The 27901-nt window shown below is 59.5% G+C and overlaps 1 protein-coding gene across 1 annotated transcript in view; it reads right to left on the reverse strand.

The window, feature by feature from the left end:
- Positions 1-26565, reverse strand: part of NOL4L (nucleolar protein 4 like) — a 126848-nt gene extending 100283 nt beyond the window's left edge. Inside the window, exon 1 of the mRNA XM_065892149.1 lies at positions 26073-26565. Within this exon, the coding sequence (XP_065748221.1) occupies positions 26073-26393 (321 nt within the window). The 5' untranslated portion in view covers positions 26394-26565. The remainder of the gene's footprint in view (positions 1-26072) is intronic.
- Positions 26566-27901: the final 1336 nt, after the last annotated feature.

Genomic DNA, 27901 nt, shown 5'->3' on the forward strand with positions numbered 1-27901 from the left:
CGAGCCACAACTACTGAACCCACGTGCCACAACTAATGAAGCCCACGCACCCAGAGCCCGTGCTCCACAACAAAGAGAAGCCACTGCAATGAGAAGCCCACGCACCGCAACGAAGAGTAGCCCCCGCTCGCCGCAACTAGAGAAAGCCCGCATGCAGCAACGAAGATTCAACGCAGCCAAAAATAAATAATAAACAAAACAAAAAAACACCCCTGCTTCCCGAGTTAGCCTGACCCTTCTGCCATGACTGCAGATAACTGACACTGGCCAGAGCGGCTTGGTTACTACAGGGTGAGCTGAGTAAGAATCCTTTTACCTTATGGGCCTCAGTGTCTCCTCGGGATCAAGTGAGCTTTTGAAATCCATGTCCTAACCTAACCCCGATTTGCTAGTCTCTTCTTTGGATCGGATCCGGGGAGGGCAGGAAATAGTCCATCATGGGAGCCATGGGGTGAGGGGTGGGGGATGAGCTCATGAGAGCCCCAGTGGCCCAGCGCTTTGAATGAGACTCTCCAGGGCACCACCCGGGCAGTCCCCTTGTTTTGCTGATGGGGAAACCGAGGCACGATGCTGGAAAGGGACTGTGTGCTGAGATGGCACTGCCAGGCTAGGCACGTCACCACCCCACTGGCCTGCACCTGACAGCCACAATCGGGGGGCTCCGTCTGCATTAACTTCACCCGTGCACCCTCAAGAGGCTGTGTGGGCAGGTGGAGGATCTGGCCTGGACGTGGCCCTGTCCGCAGCCTGGGGAGGCTGGAGGGTCAGCTGTGCTGGCCCGCCTGGGCCTTCCAGGCTGAGGTATGGAGTCTGGTCTTTGTCCTAAGAGCCCCTGGGGAGCCACTGAAGGGTTTTAGGCTAGGAGTGATGTTGTCTGATTTATGTTTCAGAAGACTGTTCCGGCTGCTGGGTGGAGAATGGACTGGAGGGGCGAGAGGGGGAGCAGGAGACTGACGCAGAAGCCGCTGCAGCCTAGACCAGAGGGGGAGTGGCGGGAGAGCTGTGAATGGGTCCAAGGGAAGGTCAGCTGATTGCAAATGGAAAAAGTACATTCCTCCTTAGGTAGTGAGTCCCCTGTCCCTGGACATGTTTAAACTGGGCCCAGACCACAACATGACAGGGCTGTTACAGAGGGGACTTGATAAGGTGGACCACAAGGCCAAGGTCCTGGGTCACCTCCTCCAGGAAGCCTTCCCGGACTCCCAAGGCTGGGTTGGCAGCCCCCAGGGCATCCCACATCACAGCACTGATCCCAGGTCATAATCATCGGTTTCCAGATTTCCATGCCCTTCTCTGCCACGAGGGCAGGGGCCACTCTGCTCCTTTCTGGATTCCCGGCACTCAGCAAAGAGCCTGGCTCGCGGTAAGACCTCATACATCACTTCCCCTTCCTTCCTTATCCTTCTCTCCCCAACACCCCTTCTCCCAGGTCTTTCATCTGTGTATCCCCAATGCCCAGCCCAGATACTGGCATAGAGTAGGTACTCAGTAAATGGTTCTTGAAATGGATCATCTCTCCAGTGGATCTAACACACAGTAGGAGTTCAGCAAATGTTCAGCCCTTCCTCTCAAGAGCGTAGTCAACAACGGTGCAGTAACACTTGCTGGGTGCTTTCTTCGACCGCTCTAAGAACTCGAGGTAGGACTACTGTCATGTTTACCTTGGAGGCCTAGAAAGGTGTGGGGATTTGCCGGGGCCAGCCGGCTGTCCGACAGCAGAAGGAGAATTTGAACTCGGGCTGTCGGGATCCAGCACTGCACTGTGTGGCCTTGTTCTGAGGGCCCAGCTGCTACCACCACTGCTCCTGGCACATAGGAGGCGCGGAGACCTTTCTGTAGTGGGCCCCAGAAGGACAAAGTCACCCCCAAGCTGGCTGCCACGGGGAGCACCAGCCTGATCCCACTCTCCTCCCAGGCTTGGGGCTCCCTCCCGCCGGAGTGGGCCAGGCTGCCCCAGGGGGCCGCTGCCAGCCCAGGCCTGCCCAGGCCCACCGCCCACACAGCCTTCCCTGAGCCGCCAGCCGGCGGGCAACGTGGCCTGCCCCGGGGGACTGAGCCTCGGCCGCCGGGCAGCCCAGACAAAGGCCGGCAGCGTGCCCGATGCCCTGGCACTTGGGCTGCTGCTGCCTCCTCCCCCTTCTTCTCCGGCTCTCCCTCCAGGGCCCAGGCTGGGGGCACTCGCAGAGGTTGTTTTCAAAAAGGAGGTGGAAGGAAGGGTGAGGAGCCCCAAGGGCAGAAGCTGGAGCAATCAGAATGACGGGCGGGAAGCAGGGCAGTCCTGCAGGGCCGAGCAGCCCAGAAATCAGGTGGGTTGGGGGGCTGGTGAGGGCACAGCCTGGCAGGTCTGGCACCTCTCCCTGCCCCCACGCAGGCACCCAGCAGGCGCCAATCCAGGTCTGTTGAATAATGACCACTCTCGGTACTGAGTGCTGTCAGGCTGGGGTCCTGGGCACACGCATCACTGATCCTCCCAATAAGAGATAGGGCTTCGAACCTGCCCGGAAGAGAACAGGTATGGAGATAGCTATTAATTATCTCCCCAATTTAGCCAAGAGGCGACTGAGGTTCTCAGAGGCAAAATGACTTGTCTAAGGTCGTACAGTTGGAAGTGCGGCAGACAAACCCTACCCAGATCTATCTGACTGCAAAAGCCCACAGGCTTCCCACTGCCCTGATTGTCTCTTTACAAATAATGAATTAATAATCAAAGTGGACACAACAAGTCGTCTCTATTGAGCATTTAACGCGTGCCAGGCACTGTGCCTATAGGGCGTTGTCTGTATTAAGTCATTTAATCCTCGCGACAACGCTACGAGGTAAGAACCATTATTGTGACCATTTCACAGACGAGGAAACCGAGGCCTGGCAAAGTGGAGTAACGTGACCAAGATCAAACAGCAAGCAGCCGTCCGGAGCCTGCACAATACACCACCACTCTATCCCGAATGGATGGATAGAGGGATGGGTGGATGGACGGTGGGATGGACAGACTAACAAGTGGGAGCTCTGCCCTGTGTGCACCAGGCCTACGGCTGGGCACCCAGTAGGTGCTTGGCCAGCAGTAGCCATGACGACGCTGTACTTTCTCCTGCAGCCCCTGCCAGAGGGGCCTCATGTCCCCAGCAGGGCTGGAGCTTGGGGGCCGTGGGCTGCGTGCCCGGACTGCTGGGGCCGCCCAAGCTCCCTCGCTGAGCCGAGCAGCGGCATGACGGATGTGCCTGCCACCGCGGGGAGCCCGGGGTAGAGCAGTTGCCTGGAAACAGGCTGCTCTGGCGGCCCACACTCAGACCTTTGTCACCATCTCAAGGACCTTTCTTTCCTCCTCCTTTCTCGCTGGAGCCAGACCCGGCACGCAGGTGAGAAGCTGCAGCCAGTGCCACCAGCAGCCCCCATCATGGGGGACCCACGGCGGGGTGGGGGCCAGGGCCCCAGGTTGGGGAGAGGGAGGCAGATGCAGGAGAGACAGGAGAGCCTGTGGTGGGGGAGACCGAGCTCTGTGGGCGGCCCAGCCAAGGCATGGAAAAATCCTGATGCTGGGATGCTTCTCTCGCTGGCTTTATTTCTCCCAGCTTCTCTGACAAAAAAATGATTCTTAGTCCTTCTTCTAAATGGTGCGATACTGGAAGCATCAGCTTCTCGAGCTGAGGGTGGTGCCCGAAGAGATCCAGGCAGGGCCGGGCCTCTGGGGGGCCCAGGGCAGGGGGACAGGTGTGGCGCCCCCGCGCAGCAGGCACTGACTGGCTCTCGTGCTGGTGGGCCCTGACGGGGGACTAACCGGGCGCTGGGGGAACCGGCTGGGGACTGGGCCATGCCCTAGCCAGGGCCCCCCAGGGGACAGGGGTGTGGAGTCGCTAAGAGCAAGGACTCTGGGGCCAGACCAGCCTGGGCTCAATTCCAGCTCTGCCCGTTGGGCAAATCATTTCTCTTCTCTGTGCCTCAGTTTCCTCCTCGATGAATGGGGAGGGGCTGCCTAAAAGGGCAGTTGTGAGAATGCGATGATATATAACCTCTATAGAATACCTAGCACATAGCGAGTGCTCCATGAAAGATCACAGGGAACTTTTTGCTGAGATGCCTCAGGGTGCCCGGCCCCAGGCGTATCATAAGGACGATTTCACGCTCATCCCCAGCGCTCAGCGAGGCAGGAGGTCTACAGACCCCTCGGACACACGCAGAAGCTGAGGCTCCCGAAGGGATGGGGTTTGCCCAGGTCGGACACCCCGGAAGGTAAGAGGCCAGGCTGACTTCCACCCCTGTCAGGTTTCCAGTTTGAACAACCACTGTCTAAACCTCCCTGACTAATGAGGCTGCACTTTGACTTTGAAAATCAGATCTCAAGGCTGCCTCCCTCAAACCTTCCTTGTCTCCCCAGTGCCTGGATAAAACCCAGGCTCATTCGCCAGGCATCTGAGATCTCTGTGATGTGGCCCTACTCACCCTAGCTTTGAAGTGTGCTTTGTGCGTCTGCAAGGCTGTCTCCTCTGCCTGGGATGCCCACCCTCCACTCGGCTCTTTGCTGAGTCTTGGCCCCTAAGGTACGCTCTTCCAGAAAGGCTTCCCAGCCCAGCGCTCCCCAGGCCAAGCCAGGGATCCCTTCTCCTGTGCTCCAATGCTCTGTTCACCAACACCCCTCTGTCCCATAGGCCCGGAAGATCTCCTCTGTGGAGTCTGGGCCCCGAGGGGAGAATGCACCTGGCCTGGCACCCAAGGCCACACAGTCAGACCCAATCTATCTCCCGAATCTCTGCCTCGCCTCAACCTGCCACAGTGCCCAGCTGCAGCCTATGTCCTGGGCCACCAGCCTTACAGCCTCATGGCCCCAGAGCAGACTGTCTATCCATTTGCGTTCCACTCCTCTGCTCACACAGAACCCCCACCACACTGTCCCCAGGCCACTCTGCAGCCCCCTGGCCCGCTGAGTCCCATTCAGACCCTCCCTCCTCTGTGGCCTTTTCCTGACCACCCCAAGACAGGCAGACCTTCAACCCAATTTTCCAGCAGGAGTTGCAGCTGCCCCCCTCCTGTGTGTTCCTGAGGCCTGGGGAGGGAGGGAGAGATGGGGGAGGGAGAAAGGGAAGGGGTGGGGGGGAGGGAGAGATGGGGGGAGGGGGAGAAAGGGGAGGGGAGGGAGGAGGAAGCAGGGGAAGGAGCTCCACCTTTGTTAGGCCCTGTTCTAGGCACATGACCACACAGTATCTCAATTATTCCATCGCTTAAGGGAACAAAAAGAGGCTCCGGCTCTGAGAGATTAAGCTCCTCTCTCGCTAAAGGCCTAAGGCCTAGCTGGGCTTCTCCAGCTGCCTGTGATACTGAGGTGGCACTACATTGTCCCCAAGGGTTACGGCTGGGCTTGCACTCCTTGTATTCGCCACCTGGGCCAGCACAGGCCCAAGGCAGCGGCAGTAGTAACATGACTCGCTGACTACACTGAGGTTCCGGGCCCCGAACTCACACAATCTGAAGTTCAAGATGAGGAAACTACCACCCAGACAGGCAAAGCGCCTTACGCAGGTCACCCAGCCAAGAAGCCACAGAGCCAGGATCTGCACCCCGTGATCTAAACGCCATGATGTCCCGGAGCCCAGGACACTGCCTGGCCTCCCAGCCGAGCTGACGCTAGCCTCAGGCAGCTGTAGCCCCAATTCCAGCCACCAGGTCCTGAGCCTGTCCCCGGCGGCCACCTGCTAATTAGCTAGGCGGCTTCTGCTTGCTCTGTGGCTGCTTTGGAGCAATTCTCCTAGGAAAGGCCGAGCTGGCAGGAGCAGGAAAGGTACTCGTCATCTGCACGAGAGGCGACAAAGGGCACAAAGGCACCGTTGGCTGCCCGGCGCAGCCTAAGCTGGCCTCACATCCGTATCCCAGGACCACCCGCCACTCGCCACCCCCACAGCAGGCTCCCTGGATGTCTGCTGTCAGCAGGACACATCCACACAGAGTCCCCATCCAGTCTGGGTCACCCGGCCACCCCCCAGGAAGGGCAAAAGTGAGCATTAACATGGCCCCGGCCATCCTTTCAAGCACTGCAGGGAGGGGTGGACAGGAAGCTCAGCAATTTCAGAACCTGCCACCCCTGTGCGCGTCCCTCACTCTCTGGGCAATCGGCACGGCTGCTCCCCGGACCTCACAGCAGCTCGAGGGGTGATACTGCTCCCAGCCCCATTTACAGGTGAGAAAACTGAGGCCTGGGGAGAGGAAGTGACTATCCAAGGTCACCCTGCTAAGAAGTGAAGGGACCAGGATTCACATTCAGCCTGTCTCACACCAGAGTCTGTGCTGTCTCCACCCTGCTCTAAATTGAGGTCGTCCAGTTCCACTCTCCCATTTTGCCACTGAAGAAAGAGAGGGCAGGAGGCTACAGTATAGAAAAAGCATGGGCTTTGGAGTCCCAGCTCTGCTCTCATGGCCTGTGTGTTTTAGGACATAACCTTTCCTCTTTGTGCCTCAGTTTCTTCATCTAGAAAATGGGCCTAAGGGGCTTCCCTGGTGGTGCAGTGGTTAAGAATCTGCCTGCCAATACAAGGGACACGGGTTCGAGCCCTGGACCGGGAAGATCCCACATGCCGTGGAGCAACAAAGCCCGTGCGCCACAGCTACTGAGCCTGAGCTCTAGAGCCCGCGAGCCACAACCACTGAGCCCTTGTGCCACAACTGCTGAGCCTGCGTGCCTAGAGCCTGTGCTCCGCAATGAGAAGCCACTGCCATGAGAAGCCCACGCACCACAAGAGTAGCCCCCGCTCCCTGCAACCAGAGAAAGCCCACGCACAGCAATGAAGACCCAACGCAGCCAAAAATAAACAAAAAATAAATAAATATAAATGGGCCTAGGAGCCCCTGAGCTGTGTGGGCACTGGGCAAAGGCTGTCTGGGGCCTTAAAGGCACTAAATAAGGATGGGCTCTCTGACGTCCCCTGCAAAGGGTCAGATGGTGAGTCCAGTCCCCACAGTGAGCTGATGCAGGGTGGGCTAGAACCCACAGCCTTGAGCCCCACGAGATGAAGGTTGAGGCTGCAGCCACTGAAGAGCAGAGAACGGCCGGTCTGCAGGGCCCTCCATCAAGGGTTAGGAGGCCAGATCGTGGCCAAGAAGGTGGGCCAAGGGAGGAAGGGGTCCTCCTGCACAAAGCCTGCCTGCCAGTCCCTGCCTGAGCTATGACCCGGAATCGCCAGCACAGGGGCTGGGTCAGGCACACCTGGGTCCAAACCCTGGCTCCCCCCACCAGCTGGGCACAGCCCGCCCTGAAGCTTGGCTTCCTCATTCGTAATGCACCCCCCACCCCGTTCCTCCCTCCCCAGGCCATCCTGAGGCTCAGAAGCTGATCAGGTCGAGCATCTGGACAACAAAGCACTGGGGGCCAGGCTGCTCAGAGGCCAACCTGGAGACCCAGCCGGCCCTGCCCAGGAAGGCCAGACACCGGATGGACAGACAGGCCGAGTGGACAATCACATGAGCCCAGACCTCTTCCTCTTCTCAAGGACCTGCCCGACTCCGCCCGCCTGTGGCCTGAGCTTCCCCATGCTCTGGGCCTTTCAACATCCTTACAACAGACCTCCCGACCCACCAAGCCATGCCTTACAAAACCTGCTCGGGGACCACAAATCTGAAAGTCGCTATTGTTGCTTGGTGCGGGTGATGTGTGTGTGTGTGTGCGTGTGCGTACACACACACACACGCTCGTGGGGGGGGGGGGGCGGGCTCTGCACCATCTCTACTCCCTTGGCTCCCAGGCTTCCCTGAGCCAGGAGACCCATGTCTTAGCCCTCCATCAGCCCTGCCTCACTGTGACCTTGGGCAAGTCACCCTCTTCAGGCTTCAGTCTACCCCGCTCTAAGTCGGGGCTATTATTTCCGGCCCCCTTTTTCTCATGGAGCTCTTAGAAGACTAAAGTAATACTACAAATTCCCAACAGCTGTGAAAACAGTGTGACGTCATATAAATGTTAGGTTCTAGCTTTAAACGTATACAGAGCACCTCCTCCAGGAAGGCCCAAGGCTGGGCACTTATACACGTGCTTCCAGGTGTGTTTCCTGAAAGTCCCATCCCATCAACGCTGACAGACACTGTAGCCTCATTCTGCAGATGAAGACGCTGAGGCGCAGAGAAGGACCTGCCTAAGGTCACACAGCCGCAAAGCGGCGGACCCAGGATTTCAACCCAGGGCCGTCTGATTGCCAGTCACGTGGAGCGATGAGGAGCACGGTGTTCTCTTTTCTAAGCCCTCACAGGCCTTAAAATTCACCCTTTGGGTTGAAGAAACAGGCAGCAAGGTCCCTGCCCCAGCCCCATCCAGGAGGCTGGCATCACCAGCGCTCCCCAGGACGGGCTGTGGGGGTTCAGAAATAATTGTGTTCTGGGGCCTAACGTCCTGAGAGGTAAAAGGTGGTCTTTTGATTCCCAAATACAGGGGGTGCAGGGAGCTGTGGACACTGGCCTCCTCACTCTTCCTCAAATCCTCCAGACATACTCCTGCCTCAGGGCCTTTGCACTTACTGTTCCCTCTACCTGGAATCCTTTTCCATCAGATACCTGCCTAACTTGCTCCTGCACCTCCTTCAGGGCTTTGCTCAAAATGTCACTTTCCCAGCGAGGCCCTCTCTGATTAAAATTCCATTATTTCCCACTCCAGCACCTCCGATTCACCCCACTCTGCTTGATTTTTCTCCACCGCATCTGCCAGCATGTGACAAGCTGGGAGCTTTCCTTGTTTATTACGTAGTGTCAGTCTCCACTAGAATGTCAGCTCTCCGAGGGCAGAGTTTTTCATTTGTGTCTCCAGAGCCTGGCACAGTGCCTGGCACAGAGCACTTGCTCTGTATATATTTGAACAAATGGATAAAACTGAGGCCCAGAGAGGGACAGTGGTGGGCCCTAGGCTACACAGGGTGCGCAGAGGCGGCATCTGTGTCCGGGCCTTCTGCTCCCAGCACCCACCTTCCGTCCCCTCTCTTCACGTTCATGGGACTACTTGGGTTTGCTAGAACTGGGGGTGTAGGAGCCTGGGTCCTAGAGGCAGGGGAGTCAGCAGTGGGTGGGAGAAGAACAGCCCCTCCCCTGGGGCCTGCATAGGGGAAGCAACAAGTGGGTGTGTGTGTACAGAGTGTTCATCCAGCCAGGGGCCCCTGCCTCCCCGCGTGCCCCTCCCCATCCCACAGCTGAAGGCAGACTCCGAACTGAGTCTCTCTCTCTCGCCTCCTGATTAGGGAATGGGGTCTCCCCCTGGAGAGAGGGAGTCTCCCCCTCAACTGCCCCAGTGAGGGTCGGGGTTCCTTGACCTTCTGGCAGCCTCCCTGGGTTCTGCCCTTTCACAAATGATGTGCTGAGGGCAGAGGAGCCAGGGCATCATTTGCCCAAGCTTGCTGGGACAAAGCCTGACCTCCAACCTTGTTCAGGCAAGTCCGACTCACGCACTCTCCCCAGCACTGGGCCCCGTGCTAGGTGCTGGGTTCAGGAGGCAAGAAAGGGACCTGACAGTGATCACGGTGAGGGGGAGCTGCCTGCTGGAAGCGGCAGGTGGCCATGGCTAGGAGCAGCTGCTGGTCAGCCTGCCTGCCTGGGTTCACATCCGGTGCCGCCCTTGGTTCACAGGGGGCCTCAGGCAAGCTGAGTAAGATCTCAGTGTCTCACGGGGTGGTTGCAGGAGCCCGGAGCGCAAACACACAGGAAGCATTTAGAGCAGCCCAGCATCCAGTGAGCACTCAATAAATGGTAGCTGACACACCACCAACCTCACCATCACTATCACCGTTATCACCACCACCACCGTCACCGTCATCGTCATCATCGTCACAACCACCACTGCTATCACCAGGTCCTGCAGCATCTGTCTCCCACAATGCACCCTGAGCTCTGCCAGGGCAAGAGCCACATCTGTGAGGCTCACCACTGCACCCCAGGAGGTTCTCTCCAAGTTGTCAATGAGTAAATGAGCGAATGGATACGTGAATGATGAAGAGGCGTTTACGGAGAACGAAGCAGCTAATACAAGGAGGAACCTGTTGGATCCATTCGTCCAGCCCCCAGCAGCCCCTCCACCTCAGTTCTGGAGCTTCTGCTCCCACTTGGGCTGTGGTGCCCTAGAACCCAGAGCTTCCCTGGGCCTCAGACTCCAGTCTCTGCTCACACTGGACCAGACTCGGTTCCCTAAAAGCCTCCCTCCCCATGTTCCCCTGCTCTGTAATACTCGGTCACTCCCACCGCCTGAGAGCTGGCATTCTGGGGCCCCGTTAAGGGACCACCCAGCCACATCTCCTCAGCCCCAGACCTCCCTTCAGACCACCTTCTCTTCCCCTCTTCCCACAGCTGTGTCCCTGCCCCACCTAGGCTTCCCAGCACGGCCAGGACAAGTCCAGACGCCTCCACGTGGGGCTTGGAGCCTTCCCTGACCACCTGCTGACCCTGCCAGCCTTCCTCTGGTTCTCTCAGCCCTTGGACTGGAGAAGCCTGCTTGTTGGGTGGGTCAGACAGCCCTTGATGGGATCCTGGCCAGCAAGCCAGCCCTCATGTAGGCCCCATAACAGCCCTGGTCCTCCATTTTGCAGAGGAGGAAACTGAGGCACAAAGAGAAGAATGAATAGGTTAGAGGCATTCATTTAACAAATATTTTCTGAGTGCACACCATGCACCAGGTGTCAGCAGGGGGTCCCTGGGACCTGCAGAGATCAAGTCTGTCCTATTCGCCACTCCCGGTACATAGTGGGTGCTCAGTAAATCTTTGTGGAATGAATGAACAGGACCTGGTACACAGCAGGTGCCAATCAAAGTGTGCTCGGTAAATTGGTGAGTGAACGCACCAGGGAATGCAGCAGGGAGCAAAAGAGCACATACCCCTGTCCTCATGGAGCCCAGAGGAACACACAGAATACAGCCATTAGTCAGTTACTGATAAGCACTTCATAGTTGGAGCAAGGGGCTTGAGAGTGATGCGGAATAAAGGGCGTTTTGGAAAAGCAGTCAGGGAGGGCCTCACTGAGGAGGTGACAGGTCAGCAGGGCCCAGTGAGGGCTGGGCGACAGCCTGGAGGCTAGTGTGGCCAAAGAGCAGTGAGCAGAAGCCCAGAAGGTGGAGAGGGGCAGAGCTGGGGCTTGTGGGTCTTGGTGGCTTTCGCTCAGACAGTGATTGGGACCCACAGAAGGGTCTGAGCAGAGAAGGAACATGGTCAGGTTTACATTTTTAATACTGCGCTTTGGCCGCTGTGTAAAGAGGAGAAAATAGGAAGGACAATGAGTGTTGTTGCTGGGGAGGGGGTGACAAGAACTGGGGTGGGAGGGGCTGATGAAAAAGGCCCTGCACACTCCACCACCCCCCGGAGTTCTACTTCTCTGGGAAAGGGGGAGTCAGAGGAGCCAGACGTGGGGGCAGCAGAGCTAGCTTGGGGACACCAGGCAGAAGTGGGCCCCTTGGGCTCAGCAAGTCCACCACAATGGGGACAGGGGCCCAGCTGCCTGAACCAACCAGCTGGATGGCACGTCAGGCCCTAGGTGCTCCCTGACCACCAGCTAGTGGAGGTACCTGGAACTCCCAGCTCTGGGAGGGCAGAGATCAAATCTGTCCTATTCACCACTCCTGACACATGGTAGGTGCTCAGTAAATCTTTGTGGAATGAATGAACAGGACCTGGTACGCAGCAGGTGCCAATCAAAGTTTGCCGAATGAATAGTGAATGAATGGATTGCCTGCAGCCCTGTATTGTTTGCTGGTGGTTTCTCAACTTTGTCTGAGTTCCTTAAAATAACTGCAAGGCTCTGCCACTCACAGAGTCTTACTGTGAGCCAGACCCCTGCCGCCGTTTCTTACCAACAACCCCACAGAGCAGGCTCTATTGCTATGCCCATTTTACAGAGGAGAAAACTGAGGCCCAGAGAGTTCATTAACGTCCCCAAGGTCACTCAGCTACTAAGCAGAACTTTAATACCTCCCCAATTTGGATCTTATCAATGACACCATCAACTCACTTGTAAATCCCCTGCAGGCAGAAACCTGAAGGTGGGGTTCTTATCAACAGCCCAATGGTCCATCACATCTGAGGCATTGCCCTGGCTCCTCACCGCAGCCTGGTACCACCTTCCTGATAAGGAAACCAAGGCTTGGAGCTGGGAACTTTTTCAAGAACCTTAGGGGTGAGAAGTGGCAGAATCCCCATCTTCTGGAGCCTGGCCCAGGGCTCTCTCCACAGCCCCTTCATCCTTCCTGTCCCCGCCGCCACCTCACGTCCCCAGCACAGGGGCAGGAGATGGAGTCCCCGAACCACAAGCCCTGCATGGGTCGGTGGCTAGTTCGGAGGGTCCAGCCGATGACATAAAGTCCCTCCACATCAGAGACCTGTCTCAATATGCGGGACCATTGGGATGACCTCTGGGCTGACCTCTCACCTCTGCCTCTTCTTAAATGGGCAGAAGTGATGAAAACTGACCTTCAGGACCTGCCAGGGGAGCTGGGCATTTAGACGGCACACCCAGTGTATGTAACTACACTTGCACAACAGTGATCACAGCGGTAACAGTAACAGCAACAGCAGCAGAGACAGCCCGCGCTCCCGGAGCGCTCAGGCATGGGCCCTGCCCTCTGCTAGGCTTTAGGAGCCCTGGTCCTCACAACAGTCCAGAGAAGCAGTTCCTATTACCTATTACCTCCACTTTTTACATGTAGAAACCGAGGCACAGAGAGGTGGAGTAACTTGCCCAAGTCACACAGCGAGTATATGGCAGGTTCAGGATTCAAATCCAGATAGGCCAGCTCCAGAGCCAAGTATATCAGGGAAGACACATAACGGACTGGACCCCTCTGGGCAGGGGAACTAGGTGGAGGGGTGGGCTGGGCACTTCTCGCTATTTGGAGGCTGCTGTTTGGTGGCTGTTGCGTTAAGTCAGGTGTGTGTATTACCTTAAAAACAAACTTCTCTTGTGCTCCTTTGTCCACAGCGCCCCTTCCCCATCCTGGGAGGCCCTATCCCCTCCTCTGCTGTTTCATGACTTACCTCCTCCTAAGAGCCCTCCCGAGTTCCTCCCCAGCCTCCGTGGGTGCCGCCCAGGCCAGGCACTGGCCACCCATACCTTCTCGGGGCTGCAGGCAGCTGCCTGTGACCTGGTCGTCGAGCCGCGCCTTGTGTCGTGCTGGTGGGCACAAAGCTCCCCGGCCTGAGCTGGGTGCAGCGTGCTGGCTGGCCGGCCGGCTGTGGGGTTCCATGCCGCAACCTGGCCCTCCCCGAACCACAGAATCCCCCGGTGACCCCCGAGGGTCAACTCTACCAGTAGATCCCATTTGCGCCTAAGCAACGTGTTCCAGAGTCGGCACACTCTGCCAGACAGACTCACGCCTGCCTCCCCATCCTGGGAAGAGCCACTGTCCAAGCCCGTGTAATACCACAGGGGACCTCATGATCCTCCTCTTACTGTCAAAGAGGATGGGTGATTTAGGGAGTAAAGGACACAACACTTCTCCACCGCATGGGCTCAAGTCCCTGCTCTGCCTCTTGCCAGCTGTGTGGCCTCACGCATGTTACTTAACCTCTCTGAGCCTCAACATCCTCATCAGCAAGATGAGGATCATGGGACTTCCCTGGTGGCGCAGTGGTTAAGAATTCGCCTGCCAATGCAGGGCGTGCGGGTTCAAGACTTGATCCAGGAAGATCCCACATGCCGCAGAGCAACTAAGCCCACGTGCCGCAACTACCGAGCCTGCGTTCTAGAGCCCAGGAGCCACAACTACTGAGCTCATGCGCCACATCTACTGAGCTCATGCGCCACATCTACTGATGCCCGCACGCTCTAGAGCCCGTGCTGTGCAACAAGAGAAGCCACCGCAATGAGAAGCCCGCGCACCACAATGAAGAGCAGCCCCGGCTCGCCGCAACTAGAGAAAGCCCACGCACAGCAACGAAGACCCAACACAGCCCAAAACAATAAATAAATAAAAATAAAATAAATTTATATATATATAAAAAAAAGAATCCACCTGCCAATGCAGGGGACAGGGGCTCGATTCCTGGTCCGGGAAGATCCCACATGCCGCGGAGCAACTAAGCCCGCGTGCCACAACTACTGAAGCCCATGCGCCTAGAGACCGTGCTCCGCAATAAGAGAAGCCACCTCAGTAAGAAGCCCGCGCACCACAACAAAGAGTAGCCCCCCCTCTCGCCGTAACTAGAGAAAGCCCGTGCACAGCAACCCACAGAGCCAACCCAGCCAAAAAAAATTTAATTAATTAATTTAAAAAAAAAGATGAGGATCCTAATGGTAGCCATGTTTGGACAAGCACATGGAGGCATGTGCATGTGTTTAGCAGAGCGCCTGGCATTTCGCAAGCACTCAACAAATACTAGCTGTGTCATGACTGTCATCGTTTCTGCTCAGCGGCAGGCACTGACTGAGAATGTATCTCAAATGATCACCACAACAACCCTAAAAGGTCATTGATACCATTATCCCCATTTTACAGATGTGGAAATGGAGGCTCAGAGAGGTTGAGACGCATCCAAGTTGCACAGCCGGTTGGTAAGACAGGATTTGAACCCAGGGTTCCCTACCCTGGGGAGCACACCCACTCTTAGTCCCATAATAGGCAGCCTAGACTCGGGGAAGCCCACGGCCCCTCTCGCCCTCATTCCCTGACAGCCAACTGCTGACTGGACCGGCAAGACTTCTGGTCTCTCCTTCCCACCTGCTTTGGCTCGGCACCTTCCCTCTGCCCTCTGGCTTCCATCAAAGCCTTCTCTCATCCAGATCTGGGGGCGGGGGGGGGGGGGGTGGTTGTTAATCCTCGGGGCAGACCCAGCTGACCAGCCCTCCTCCTAGAAGTCCTCCCCTCCGGTTCCCTGCACATTCCTTTCTGCCTCTGTCCTCTCCCTCTTCTGTACCTCTCTGCTCCAGCATCCACTGGCCCTGCCCCAGACCCCAATCCCTAGCTCTAATTGCCACTGGCCACGTCACAGGAGCAAGTACAGAAAAGCTCCCGCTTCCTGTGCTGAGAACCTGACACGGAGTCTCTCTTCACTTGCCCACAGCAACCCTGTGAGATGGGGAATACTACTGAGCCATTTTTACAGAGGAGGAAACTGAGGTTCAGAGAGCAACTTGTTTCAAGGTCATCCAGCTAGTGAGTCACGGCTCAGTGCAAACCTGGGGCCAGTCTGAACTCCAAAGCGCAACTCAGCAGCACGGCTTGAATGGCCTTGTCACAGAGTCGCGGGTTACTGATTGGCTCACAATCATAGCCCTAATTATAGCTCCCTTTTATCGAGGGCTTTATTATGGCCACGCCCTGTACAGATGCTTCTAGATTATAAAATACAGTATACATAGTGTATATACATACTGTAGAACACAGTATAGAAGGAGGATGTAAGCGAAGCCACAGCTATTATCACCCCATTTTACTGATGAGGAAACTGAGGCTCAGAGAGGGGAAGTGACCTGCCCAAGACTGCACAGCAGGAAATGGCAGAGCCTGGACCCAGGCCCTACCTCCACACTCTGTACTCCTCTGCTGACCTATAGGGGCCTTACATTCAACACAAAATCCTTTGCCCCTCGCTCTGCTCCTGTCCCAGCCCCCAGATCTCCCAGAGAGACCCCATCCCCCCAGGGAGTTTCCTAGCCTGAACTCTCTGAGCTGCCTCCCCTCCCCTCTCCCTCTTGGTTTGGGCTTGAAGCACCCTTGGGAGGTTAACAGCTGTCTGATTTGGGGATCTTCACACTGGGGTGGGGGGAATCCTCTGAGGGACCCTGAGATGGAGCCACAGCCCCTACTTGGTGGCCTGTTTGTCAGGCTTGGTGTTATGTCATCTTCCCAACTGCCTCCCAGGGTGTGGGTCATCACCCGCTTATACACAAGCGGTCGGGGGATCGGAGCAGGCAAGCCATTTGTCCAGAACCAGGAGCTTGTAGCAGAGCTGGGATGCAAACGCAGGTCTGTCTTTGGCTATGTTACCCTCTGGCCTTCCCTATGGCTGCTCTACCCAGTAGAGAGCTCCTGTAGCCTGGGCGGACCCCTCTCCCCATCCTCATGAAAATGACAACCCCACTACTTGAGCATCACGTGATTCCCTCCTTCCGTTTTTCCCAACAACCCTATAGGGGAGGGCCGATCATCGGACCCATTTTTCAGATGAAGAAACTGAAGTACCAAGTGATGACTTAGCCGGGTGCCCAGCAGAGGCTGTGCCTTGGTTCACTGGCCTGTAGAATGGGGTCAGGACGGCCTCCCAGGGCAGTTGAGGATGCGTGCGATTGTGGAAGCCAGGGGCTCTTGGAGACACGCACTCAGGGTGCTCTCAGACAAGGCCTGAGGCCGAGTGTGTTTTTCTCGACCCGCCAGCATCCAGTCAGGGCCTGGCCTGCCAAAGGAAGGGCCCCATGTCTCCTTGAACGTTTCCTCAGCCTGGGGATGCCGAGAAAACGATGAGTCATCCACCAAGCACAGGCCTCCCAGGAGGCTGCATCGGGTCCCAGCCGGGGCGGGGAGGGTTCCAAGCTGGGAAGGGGGCCCCGTGAACGTGATGACTCCCGAGCTGGCCCCACTGAGACCTGAGTCACCAGGTCTCCTCCATGGCCTCTCACTGCCTCATGCTACCAGCCTTGGGGACAGCTCTTGGGTTCCGCCCACTGGACCCTGCCCCTGGGCCATCACCCCAGATGTGTGTGTCTGCCTGCCTTCCTCGTTTCCTAAACGCCTCTCTTTCCACCCAAGAATACTGGGTCAACTGTGACTATCAACCATCACGTTTCCCTTGCCCCCCTCTCCCCTCCCCATGTCATCCAGCCCCGGACACTCAACCTCTTGTCCTACCAAGGAACCAGCCGCTCCTCTTCGCCCCAGGCCGGCCTTCTCTCTCCGCACCTATTTCCCAGCCTCCTGTTTTTCCTTCTCTGTAACACATCTCCCTCTTGCCACATCTAGCATTCCGAGACTCCTTCTAAAACATGAATCTAACCTTCTCTCCCCTCTACTTAAAAACCCTCCTGCGAACTCCCAGCTCTCCTTGATTCTGACGCACCAGCTCCTCTGAGTGGCTTTCCAGATCCTTCTCTTCCATTTGGCCCCAAGTGATTTCACCAGCTCATCCCCCTCAGGATCCCCAAGTGGTCCTCAAGCTGATCTGACCATTCACCCACCCACCACCGCATCTGAAATGCTCTGTAGAACCCGCTTCTCCAGGAAGGTGGCCCCGGTCACCATCATACACAGCCTGTACTGACCCCCCAAAACCTGTCCCACCCCTAGCCCTTGCTCACATTCCCACCCCCTGGAGTGAGCTTTCCCCATGTTCTGTTCTTGCCGAACAATTTGTTTTGGCCCTCAAGGTCCAGCTCAAATGTCGCCTCCCTGAGGACTCCTTGGACGCCCTCAGGCAGGAGATGGGTCTGGGCCTTGGGGCTCCTGAGGCCCTCTGAGTGCAGAAGGCAAGGGCGACTCTCAGACTCCTGCTCTAAGGCGTTTGCTGCCCCCACAGTGGGGAGTCCCTTAGGAGCAGGGGCTGTTCTGGGTCCTGGGGATAACAGCGGTGAACCAAGCAGGCTGGTCTACCCTGACAGAGATCACAGCCTTGTGGGGAGAAAGATACTAAATATATAAACTAGTAAAATACATACACAATGTCAGAGGGTGGTAAGGGCTATAGAGAAAATTAAGTAGAAAGAGAGAGGGTCCAAGGAACCTAAGGTGGTCCTGGCTGGGTGATCAGGGGGGGCTCCTCTGAGGAGGTGACACTTGAGCAAAGATCTGAAAGAGGAGGGGAGCAGCCATGTAGACATCTGGGGGGGAAGACTGTTCCAGGCTGGGGAAACAGTCAGTGCAAGGGCCCTGGGGCAGGATCGTGTTTGGTAGTTTTTAGAATAGCAAGGAGGCCAGTGTGGCTGACACTGAATGAACAAGGGGAGGGTGGAGGGTGGTGAGGGCAGCAGGCAGCTGGGCCAGATCATGCAGGGCCTGTAGGTTTCAGGAAAGACTCTGGCTCTTGCTTTGAGTGAGACGGGAATCTCGGAGGGTTCTGAGCAGGGGAGGGAGAGAATCTGATTTGCTTTTTGCTTTTGCTGATTTGCTGGTGTGTGAGCCACAGGGGATTACAGGGGGGCAGCGTGGACACAGGGATCCCAGTGGGGAGGCTGAGGCATCTCCAGGCTTGGACGAGGCTGGAGGCAGTGGAGGTGGTGAGAAGGTAAAATTTGAGTTGTATTTTGAAGGTAGAACCAACAGAACTTGCAAATGGTTGGATGGGGAGGGAGGGGTGGTAAGAGGAAAGAGTCCAAAATGATGCCCAGGTGTGGCCTGAGCCAGAGAAGGTTGGAGCCACTGTGATGCGGAGGGGGGTGAAAGGAGCAAATGAGTGAGCGAGTAAGCGAATGAATGAATGAATGACCCCCAGCTTTGGAACCAGATGGGCTCACCCTCAGCCCCGGTGCTCTGTGGGACCTGGAGCTCCCTCCTTTGCATTTGGCCTTAGTCCCTCCATCTGAGGCTGAGGAACCTGGAGTACCAGCGTGGCCGGGAGGGCTGGATGCTGCCGGAGTCGTTGACCTTGTGGGGAGAGGACAACTGCTCTCTCTCCCCGCCCCCTGCAGCCTGCCCAGGGCAGGCTGGGCCCGCAGCTGCAGTTGAGGTGAGAGGGTGAAGGTGTGGGCGACGGGGAGGGGTGGCATCTGTCTCCCACCAGGCTGGGTCCGGACAGGTAAGAGGGCTACCTCGAGCTCTGGGAAGCTTTTGTAGGGTGTCCTCAGGTGAGGGGCCAGCGTGAGCCTGGGGTGGGGAGGTGGGGAGAGCCAGGGCACCTGTGGGCCCCCACCTCCGTGCCCCGGCTCTCAGAGGGTCAACGAGCCACGGAACCCCGGCCCTGCCACTTGCTCCCTGTGGTGCTTGGGGAGGTCCCCTGGCCTCTCTGATGCCAAGTTCTCATCTACCTCACAGAATCCAGGGGAGATTAAATGAAATAGAGTGTCTGGCACATGGCAGGGGCTTGAGAACATGAGATATGCTCAGACCCCTGCCCCAGGGGGGCAGTCATCACACCAGCCTCACTGTGTTCTCTGGAAGAGCCCAGAGCCCGGAGCTCAGGCTCCCGGCCAGGGACTGGGGCAGGGGTGTGTGGGGGCCGTCGGGCGGTGAGAAGCCTCTGGGCAGCTCACCCTCCTACCTTCCCACCTGGCGAGTGCCTCCAGGCCTGGGTAAAGCCCCCACTCTCGCCTCTCCAGCACCCCTCCTTGAGCTCTGGGATTGGGCAACCCCAGCACCAGGAAGAGATTCAAAGGCAGGGGGGGGCACAGGAGGCTTCACTGTGCAATGACTAGGGAAACTGAGGCGCAGAGCAGGGCAGGAGCCAGCCGGGGCAGAGAGGGACCCTGAGCCTTCAAGTTCCCAGCCCTGGGGGCTCATGCCACACCTATGGCCCTCACCAAGACTTCGCTGGTGTTCTGTGTAATTCAGTACAACATTAACCAGGCCCCCAGTGGCACTGGAGACACAGAAATAACCCAGACACAATCTCTAGGGAACCATAGTTGCTTCCCACCAACTACATGCCAGGGATTTGGCTGGGGGCTTTATTTCCATTATCCCACTTAATATCCATGACATTTCATTTCCATCCCCACAATCCAGATGAGGAAACTGAGGCTCAGTGAGATCACACAGCAACTAACGTTTTGTAAGACGTGCTACCTTCTTAAGGCTCTATATGCATTAATGCATTCATCTTTATACCAGTCTTAGGAGGAAGGCAGTTTTCTCATCTGTAAAATGGAGCTGATGATCCTAAGGCCAAACAGATGCAAGAGCAGAGCTGGGATTTGTACCCAGGACCCTGTGGCTTGACACCCCAAGCCCTTCACCTCTTCTCTATGTCAGGGTGGGCCAGGGGCAGAAAGTGGACTCAGAAGTCCTTGTTCTAACAAGCCACCCGCCTTGGTGGGCCCTCTCCCAGCTGCCTTTGGCTCCTTCTTCTGTTTTGGGGCCTAGGGCCCAGGCCTGGCTTTGACAGAGATTGGCAGAGTGACCTCCTGAAATGACAACAGAACCTTTTCCAGTTTGCCAAGCCTCTTGGAAGTGGGGCTTTGGAGCCCATTTTCCAGATGAGTAAACTGAGACTTGGAGAGGTCAAGCAAGCTATTTGCCCGAGGTCACGTGGCGGCAAGAAAGTGGGTGTGTTAGGATCGGTCCTGGCCCCCTCACTTCAAGTTCAGAAGCCTCTCTCCCACCCTGCCCCCCGTGGAGCTTAGCTTTGGGCTCGGTAAGTGCCACCATGGCAAAGGTCACAAGTTTTACCTGCTGCCCTCGTTGGGCAGAGAGTGGCGGGGTGGCGGGGAAGGAGGAGGATGGCTGCTGGAAACAAGGAGGTGCTTCGGCCACTCTCACGGGGACAGGGACATGGCACCACCTCTTGTGTCCACTCCCTCCCTCACGCTATACTTCAGCAGCTGCTGAGACCCCAGGAGCAGCCAGGGGCCAGGCCAGCAGCTCCGGCTGACTTGGTTGTGATGAAGGACACCCCGTCAGCTCCTCACTGCCAAAGGACAGGGTGCTTTTCGATAGGATCCTGAACATGTGGCATGCACACGCACACTCGTGGTCTGCCGATGCCCACACCCCAGGTGCTTGCACATCTGCCAACACAGCCGCTCACAATCACACACAATCACAAGCATGCAGTCCCCCTCCACCTGTACACACACACACAAACACACACACACACTGCCCCGGGCCCACAAGCGTCCCCGGCCTGCACATGGACAGGCACAGCCACACCCCCGCATGCACACCCACGTGCGCACACATGCTGTAGCCCGGGAAGGCACGAGCACGTGCATGGTACTCAATCAGTCCCACAACCTCTAAGTTAAGAGCTGGCTTGGAGAAGCCCAGGTTTGCCTGAGGCTGGGGTGGACCCTTGACCTTTGTCCCTGGGCAGCCCCAGCCACAGGCCCCCCACCTCCCAACCTCCCAGCAGGGTTATTAGGGTCCCAATTGGACCTCCTGACTCCCAGACGCTCAGGGATGGGACGGCAGCCTGTAGTGAAGGAGAGAATGTTCACGCCAGGCCTCGCGCAAGGACGAGCGGGGCATGCTGCCCCCACCACCAGCAGAAGGTGACCCAGGATCCGAAGGAGACGCCCCGGGAAGGCAGAGCCTGATCCAGCAGCAATCACTCAGGCTCCAAACTGCAGCCCCGCCCCCACAGAGACCCCAAGACCACATTCACCCAAATCACTGAGGCTTAATTAACAAAATAGCCCACTTCTGCCATTCATGAGAAATCCAAACAGGGCCCGTGTCATTGCCAACCTTCTCCCTGAAAGCCCCCAGGACCCAGGACAACAGAGGCCTCCTCCCTTCTCCTCACCCCATACCCATCCTTGTACACCCCAGGCAAGTCCCAGACGCCATACACTGAGCCAGTCCTGCCTTAAGCAGCAGCCTGTGATTACGGACATCTTGACCAGAGGACTCTTCTACACTAATTCAGGTTAGGGTGTGATGGACCGAAAGCTTGTCACGAAAAGCCCTGTGAACCAGATGAGGCTGTAAGACAACCAGAGAGGGTCAGAAAAGAGGGGTGTACAGACGGCACGCAAGCTCAGCGTGCCCTGTGAGGACTCAGGGAAGTTCTAAACCTCCCTAAGCCTCAGTTTACTCATCTGAAGGATGGCAGGGACCTCTGGGCCGCTGTGAGAACCTGACGCACAGGGACAGGCACACGGTAGGTGACTCAGAAAGGGTCACTATGGTGACAATTTAGAGAAAAGTAGGAAATACTGAGGTATTCAACCGAAGGTCACAGCATATATTATGTTGTGCTAAGTCAGAGGCCATTTCCTGCCCAGACCAGCGGCCGCAGGTGCCAAAGGTTTACACAAAAGCTCTGGGGAGAAAGGCTGAAGACTGTGAAAATGCTCTCCACTAAATGAACATTGTCTGCAAACTGGGAAAAGACCACCATTAGTCAATTTGGCCAGCGGAACACCTGGGGTCTGGCTCGCAAAAGCCCAGTGCTGAGAGTGGAGTTTGGCAATCTGGCGTTTCCCCCTCGGGGGACGGGGCTCTAATGGGGGGATTTCTGGCATGTGATGGGCCCACGGAGAAGCCTCAGTGGAGTGCAGAGATCTGCGTTCCAGGCCCAGCTCCCCACCAACAGAAACTTCCCCTCTCAGGGCCTCAGTTTTCCCATCCGGAAGATGGTAGAGTTGGGCTGAGAACATCTATCTCCAAGGAGCCTGAGGGCTCTCTGGTCCTGGGAGTTGACAGATGGCCCGGGGCCCCTCCCCAGACATAACCTGTGGCCCTTGGAGGCGCCGGGACAGCCTCGTTCAGAGAGACCAGAGGAAAAGGAAAGGGGTTGGTTCACTTTTGGGCTGAGGCTGGAATGGAATCGGAGGGTCTCATTGGCAAAGGGTTTGCTTCCCACCCGCCCCCCGCCCCCGGGCTTGGCAGCCACAGAGGCCGGAACAGGCCAAACGCAAGAAATAATAAATCCTAACCAGGCTTTGCCCAGTCAGGAGGCCCGGCTGGCTCTTGTCACAGAAAGATCTTGTCCCCAGGAGCGCCCCGTGCTGCCCGGTGGAGGACTCCGCCCTCCTCCCCTCAGCCCTCCGCCTCCACATCTATTTCCTGTGACAACCTGCAAACCGAAGACCAACTTGCCTCCCCCCCACCACCACCATGCCCTGGCTTCTGCTCGACCCCCGCCCCGCCGCGCCCCGCCCCCCCAAGCGGGCCCCAGCTGCAGGAGGCCCCGCAGAGTGTAATTCCCCGCGCCCTCCTCTCCGCCCTGGGCCCGTCCGGACAGATTAAGCCTTTGTCACACACACCCAGAAAAGCTCAGGGCCAGATGGGACGGGACAAGTGGTGTCAGATCATCGACCCTCCACGGCCGGGACTCGGAAGGGCCCCAACCGCAGCACCACATATGGCTGTGGGAAGAGGAAAGGGGGCCCACGCAGGGGGCAGCCAGAGAGCAACATGGAAGGGAGATGACATACCATGGCCACCCTGGGGACCTGAGCTGACGCAGGGGCGCAGGGGGCCCTTGTTCCGCGGCTGCATGACACAACTCCCATACCCCCTCTTGGCCGAAATTGCTCTGCCTCCCCGCCTGCCCTCCCTTGGAGCCTCCATGGGCTTCTTGATCAGATCCTGAGCTATGCCCACCCCCACCCCCAGCAGCTGGGTGCCCAGAGAGCAGGCTCTGAGTCCAACCCACTCCAATGCCCCAGTGCCCCCAGAAGGCTCGTGGATGCCAAACAAATGTCTCAGACAAAGGTTTGTGGCCCAATGACCTTCACAAAAACCCACCCAGGACAAAACTACAGGATATCTCCCAACTGCCACCAGAGGCAATGATAACTTTACTCCGTGTGTGTGTGTAAAAGCCAGTGAAGGTAGGGGATATCCTTTGCACCTTTCAAAGAGGTCGCATTCAGCTCCTCCCGGGAAGAGTCCATGGCTGCCCCAGAATTCCCAGCAGGATCTGTCCCTCTTAGATCAGTGAAAAGGAAAATGGAAATGTAAAAATAATAACTGAGCCCCAGGAAGGTACTTGGAGCTGGGGGTGGCAGGACTCAGGGCATCTCCTGCGGCTGGCTCCGGTTGACTGGGCCAGTGCAGGTAACTAACGGGCTCCCTGGGGACCAGCAGGCCAGGCAGGTGGGCGTGGGTAGCTTGAGGGGCGGGCTGTCACAGGAGGGCACGTCTGTTGTGTTTGTCGTCCCCCTGGCAGCCTGGGCAGGGAGGCCTGGGTTCCCTTTCTCTGCCTCCCAGGCAGGTGGTCCCTTGGGAGGGCTTATTATTGGTCTGGGAGCTAGGGTGGAGTCTTTCAAGGCCCCTGTTGCCAAGCAAAGCGGGTTGGCGTGGGCCTCACGGAGGACCCGAAGGCTGGCAGGACCTGGGGCCCAGGCCTAGCACCTAATTTCTGCATGTGGCCTGGGTGGGTGTATGTTCACTTGCTCCGCCTTGACAGCTCCGTGGCTAAGGGGGTAGGGGGACTGACGGCCCCATGATGCCCACTCCCTAGGGGAGAGGTCGACCAGCTCAGAGAACTGGTGAGCTAGCTGCCCTGTCTGAGGGTCACCTGCCCTCCCAACTCCAGGAGTGGGTGGAGTGGGGGCTCCTGCCTCAGGCAAGAAGGAGGTTGGGCCAAGACTCCCAGCTCCCTGGGGAGGGATAACCAGGATGGGATGGGGGTGAGGCTCACTAACTGACCTGGGAAGCCTGGATGGCTAAGGGCAATGACCCAGGGTAGGGGGTGTGGACCAAGCCAACCATCTGGTGGGTCACTGACCTCCAAAAACCACACTTAGGCTGGGGGCACTAGCCCAAGATGGAGGAGAACCGAGGGGGGTTAGCAACTGGCAGAGTGGGGAGGGCTGACCTGGGGAGAGGCAATGACCCCTACTCCCCGGGTGGCAGAGTGGGCACCAATTTGGGCTCGGGGAGGGGTCCCTGACTCGATCGGGGGAGGGGGTACAATGACCCAGACTCCCCGCGTTTGGCGGAGAGCACTGATTTAGGCTGGAAGGTCCCCGACTCGCTCAGGGTGGGACACTACCCCAGTCTTCCCCCGGGGAATCCGGCCCCAGCGCGCCCCTCGGCCCGGCCCCCTGCTCTGTGTCCGGCCGGAGGCGGCAGCGGCGCAGATGGGCCGCTGGCGGCCGCAGCGGCAGCGGCGCGGTTATCAGCGCTCCTCGCAGATGGGCCGCCCGCCCTCTGCGCTCACGGCTCCCCACTCCCCGCGGCCTGCAGCCCCGTCCCCTGGGCGAGGGGGGAGGCGCCTCCGGATCCGCTCCCCGGCTCCCGCCTCCCTCCCTCTCGGCCCCCTCACCCCGCGGGCCGGGCCCGGGCGGCTGCCGGAGGGGGAGGGGGAGGGGACAAGTGCACTTTTCGTAACGACCGAATCAATTGTGTGTGAAGAGCCCGCTCCGGCCGGGGACTGGGCTGAGCGCAGGGCGGGCGGGCCGGACGGGGGAGGAGCACGGAGCGGGGAGCGGGGGAGCGAGGGAGGGAGGGAGGCCGGCGCGGGGCGGCCCCGCTCGCTCGCTCGGGCCGGGCGAGGCCGGGGAGGGAGCGAGGGGGGCAGGGAGGGAGGTTGGCCTGGCCCGGCCGGGCCAGGGGCTGAACGCACTAATGGAGGGTCTCCGCGACGGAAAGTTCAAAGCTCAGCAGCACCCCGGGAGCAGCCGCCCCCCCCAGCCCCCACCCGCTGCAGAACAATGAGGTCCCGGCGGGGGAGCCGCGGGGCCCACGCCGCACGCCCTCTCCAGGGCGCCCCGGGCCGGAGGGGACGCCCCCGCCCGGCCGCCCGCCTCCTCCCTGTCGGCGGCTGCGGTTCCCCGTCCCCTCCCCCACGCCACCCCGCCCGGACCGGGCCGGCCCCGGGGACGGGGGAGGGGAGGGGATGGATAGGTCAGGCCGCCCCCGTCCCAGGGAGGGGGGAGCGAGGGGCCCGGGGGGCGGAGGGGGCGCCCCACCCACCCGCGGGAGGCTGCTCCTGCGCCAGGCTGCGGCTCGGGCTGCCCCTCCCCGGGCCAGCCCCGGGTGGGGTCGGGTAGACAGTGCCCGGGCGGGCCCCCTCCCCTGGCGCTGGGAAGCCGAGCTGACTCCCCGTCCCGTGGCTGCCCCTGCCCCCCCCGCCCTCGCGGCACCACCCTCCACACACACACACGCACGCACGCACACACACACACACACACACACACACACACACCACACCGCCCAGCCGGCCCGGGGGCGGGAGCGCGAGGCGCCCGGGACAGGCAGCCCCGGGGCGGGCGGGGGGAGGCTCGGGCTTCTGAGCAGCCGCCTGCTGGCGGGGGGAGGGGACGGGAGAACGGAACATGCTGGGGTGAGCAGCCCGGGACAGCCCGCCCGGCACGGCCCGGGCAGCAGCGCAGAGGGGGGCAGGGACGCCCCGAACCCGGAGCGCTACCCGGGCTGGCTGGGGCTGGCGGGCGAGCAGGGACGCGTGCGCCTCGGGAGGGCCAGACCCAGGGACAACCTCAGGGACACACGTTCGGACACACATCCACACCCCCACCCCGCCCCCGCCCGCCCCGAGCCCCGCGGTGGGACCGGCCCGCGGCCGCCGCGCGCGCACTCACCGAGCCCGTCTTGACCGGCACATACACCACTTGGCCCATCTTGGGTTCCCGGCCGCTGCCCAGGCGGAAGCCCTTGGAGCGCACCCAGAACTGGAACTTGCCTTTCTCGCCGGCTGCCGGGCCGCTGCCCGCGCCGGTCCCGCCGCCGCCCTGCAGGACCTCGGCGATCCGCTGGTATTTGCTGCGTGTCACCGTCTTGGTTTTGGCCGAGTCGCCGTAGGTGCGCAGGCACCAGTCCCGGAACTGGCGGCCCAGCTCCGAGTCCCCGGGGCTGCGCTCGCGCTCCCAGCCCCCGCGCAGCAGCAGCGTCGGTTTCGGCATCCTCCCGGCGCGCCCGGCGCCCTCGGGGGCGGGCCGGCCGCCGGGCCGCCCGGTGCCGGGACTGGGCTGGGCTGGGCCGAGCCGGGGTGCGCCGCGGCCCGGGCTGTCCCGCGGTGTAGCTCCGGCGCGGCTGCTTGATGGGCACGGGCGGCGGCCGGACGCGCGGGGCTGCGGCGCGCTCTGTCCTGCTCGGGCGGCGGCGGCGGCGGCGGCGGCGTTGGCGGCGGCGGCTCCGGCTCGCCTCCTGCTCCGCCTCCTCCTCCCCCCCGGCCGGGATGCAGGAGCGATGGAGGCAGCTCCGGGCCCGGAGGTGCAGAGGGGGCGGGCCGCCCCGCGGGCGGCCGGGGGAGGCGGGAGGCGGGGAGCGGCCCCGGGCGCGGAGAGCGAGACCGAGCCTGGGCGCGGGCGGCGGCGGCTGTCAGCTCGCGCGGCTCATCCTGCTCCTGCTCAGGCTCCCGCTGCCGCTGCTCTTCCTCCTCCTCCTCCTCCTCCCGCGCCCGCCTCCACCACGCCGCGGGATCCCACCTGTTAGAGCGTCGCAGCCTTCGCCGCCGCCCCCCTTCCCGCGCCCGCCCGCGGGGCCCAGCCCCCGCCCTGGCCCGGCCCCTGGGGGCGCGGGGGCCGCCGCGCCCGCAGCCGCCGGTAGGGCAAGAGCCGCAGGCGCGCAGTGCCCAGCCCAGGGACCGAGTTCCCTCTGGCCGGGCCTGGCCCCGAGCCTCGCAGGCCGCTCTCAGCCCGGACCCGGCGGCCTCGCAGGGAGTAGGGCGCAGACCCCGCCCGGCCGCAGGCGTCCCGGCCTCCCCGGGCGGCCCCGCCCGATTTTAGCCTGGCGCTGGTGGTACAGGGCAGGGCCCCTTCCCTTCCTCTCGGCGACTGGCCTGACCTCTCCGGTGCGAGCCCGGCGCCAGAGGAGCAGTGTTCCCCTGGGGAACCCCAAACCGCCGCCTTTCGGAGGCCCCCAAACTTCTTCCCCTCTCGCCTCACCTGAATTCCCCGAAGTTTGGCCGGTCTTGGTTCGGCTAACGCCACTGGTCTGGGACAGCGCCAGGCCCCGGAGAAGTCGTCAACATTGACCGGTGGCCTCACTCAGGCCAGCCCCACCAAGGCTTGGAGCAACGCTCAACACACCCACAAATTCATCCCGAGACACCCTGCCTTCCTGGGTGCACCTTGGCCTAGAATCACTGGCTGAGTAAACTCAAGTGGATATGCCATCCCCCTCCTCCCTGGACAGGACTGACCTTGGGTAGAGCCAGTCCCCTTCCCCTTAATGAGATTACTAACATAAATAAAGGCACAGGCCAATTCTCCGGGATGTCTGCCCTCCTTTGCTTAACAGGTTTGAGAAATTGCTGAGCTTCTCCTCTTGCTGCTTCTCTTCCACCCTCAATGTCCTCAGGCCACTCCTGCAAGCAAGTCACCACCCACGCCTGAGTCCCAGATTTTGCCCAGTGCAGGACCATTTTTTGCCCAGGAGCTACTGGCTACCCTCATCCCAAGGTCCCCCA

This window comes from Phocoena phocoena, chromosome 15 (assembly GCF_963924675.1).
Source record: "Phocoena phocoena chromosome 15, mPhoPho1.1, whole genome shotgun sequence".
NCBI lineage: Eukaryota > Metazoa > Chordata > Mammalia > Artiodactyla > Phocoenidae > Phocoena > Phocoena phocoena.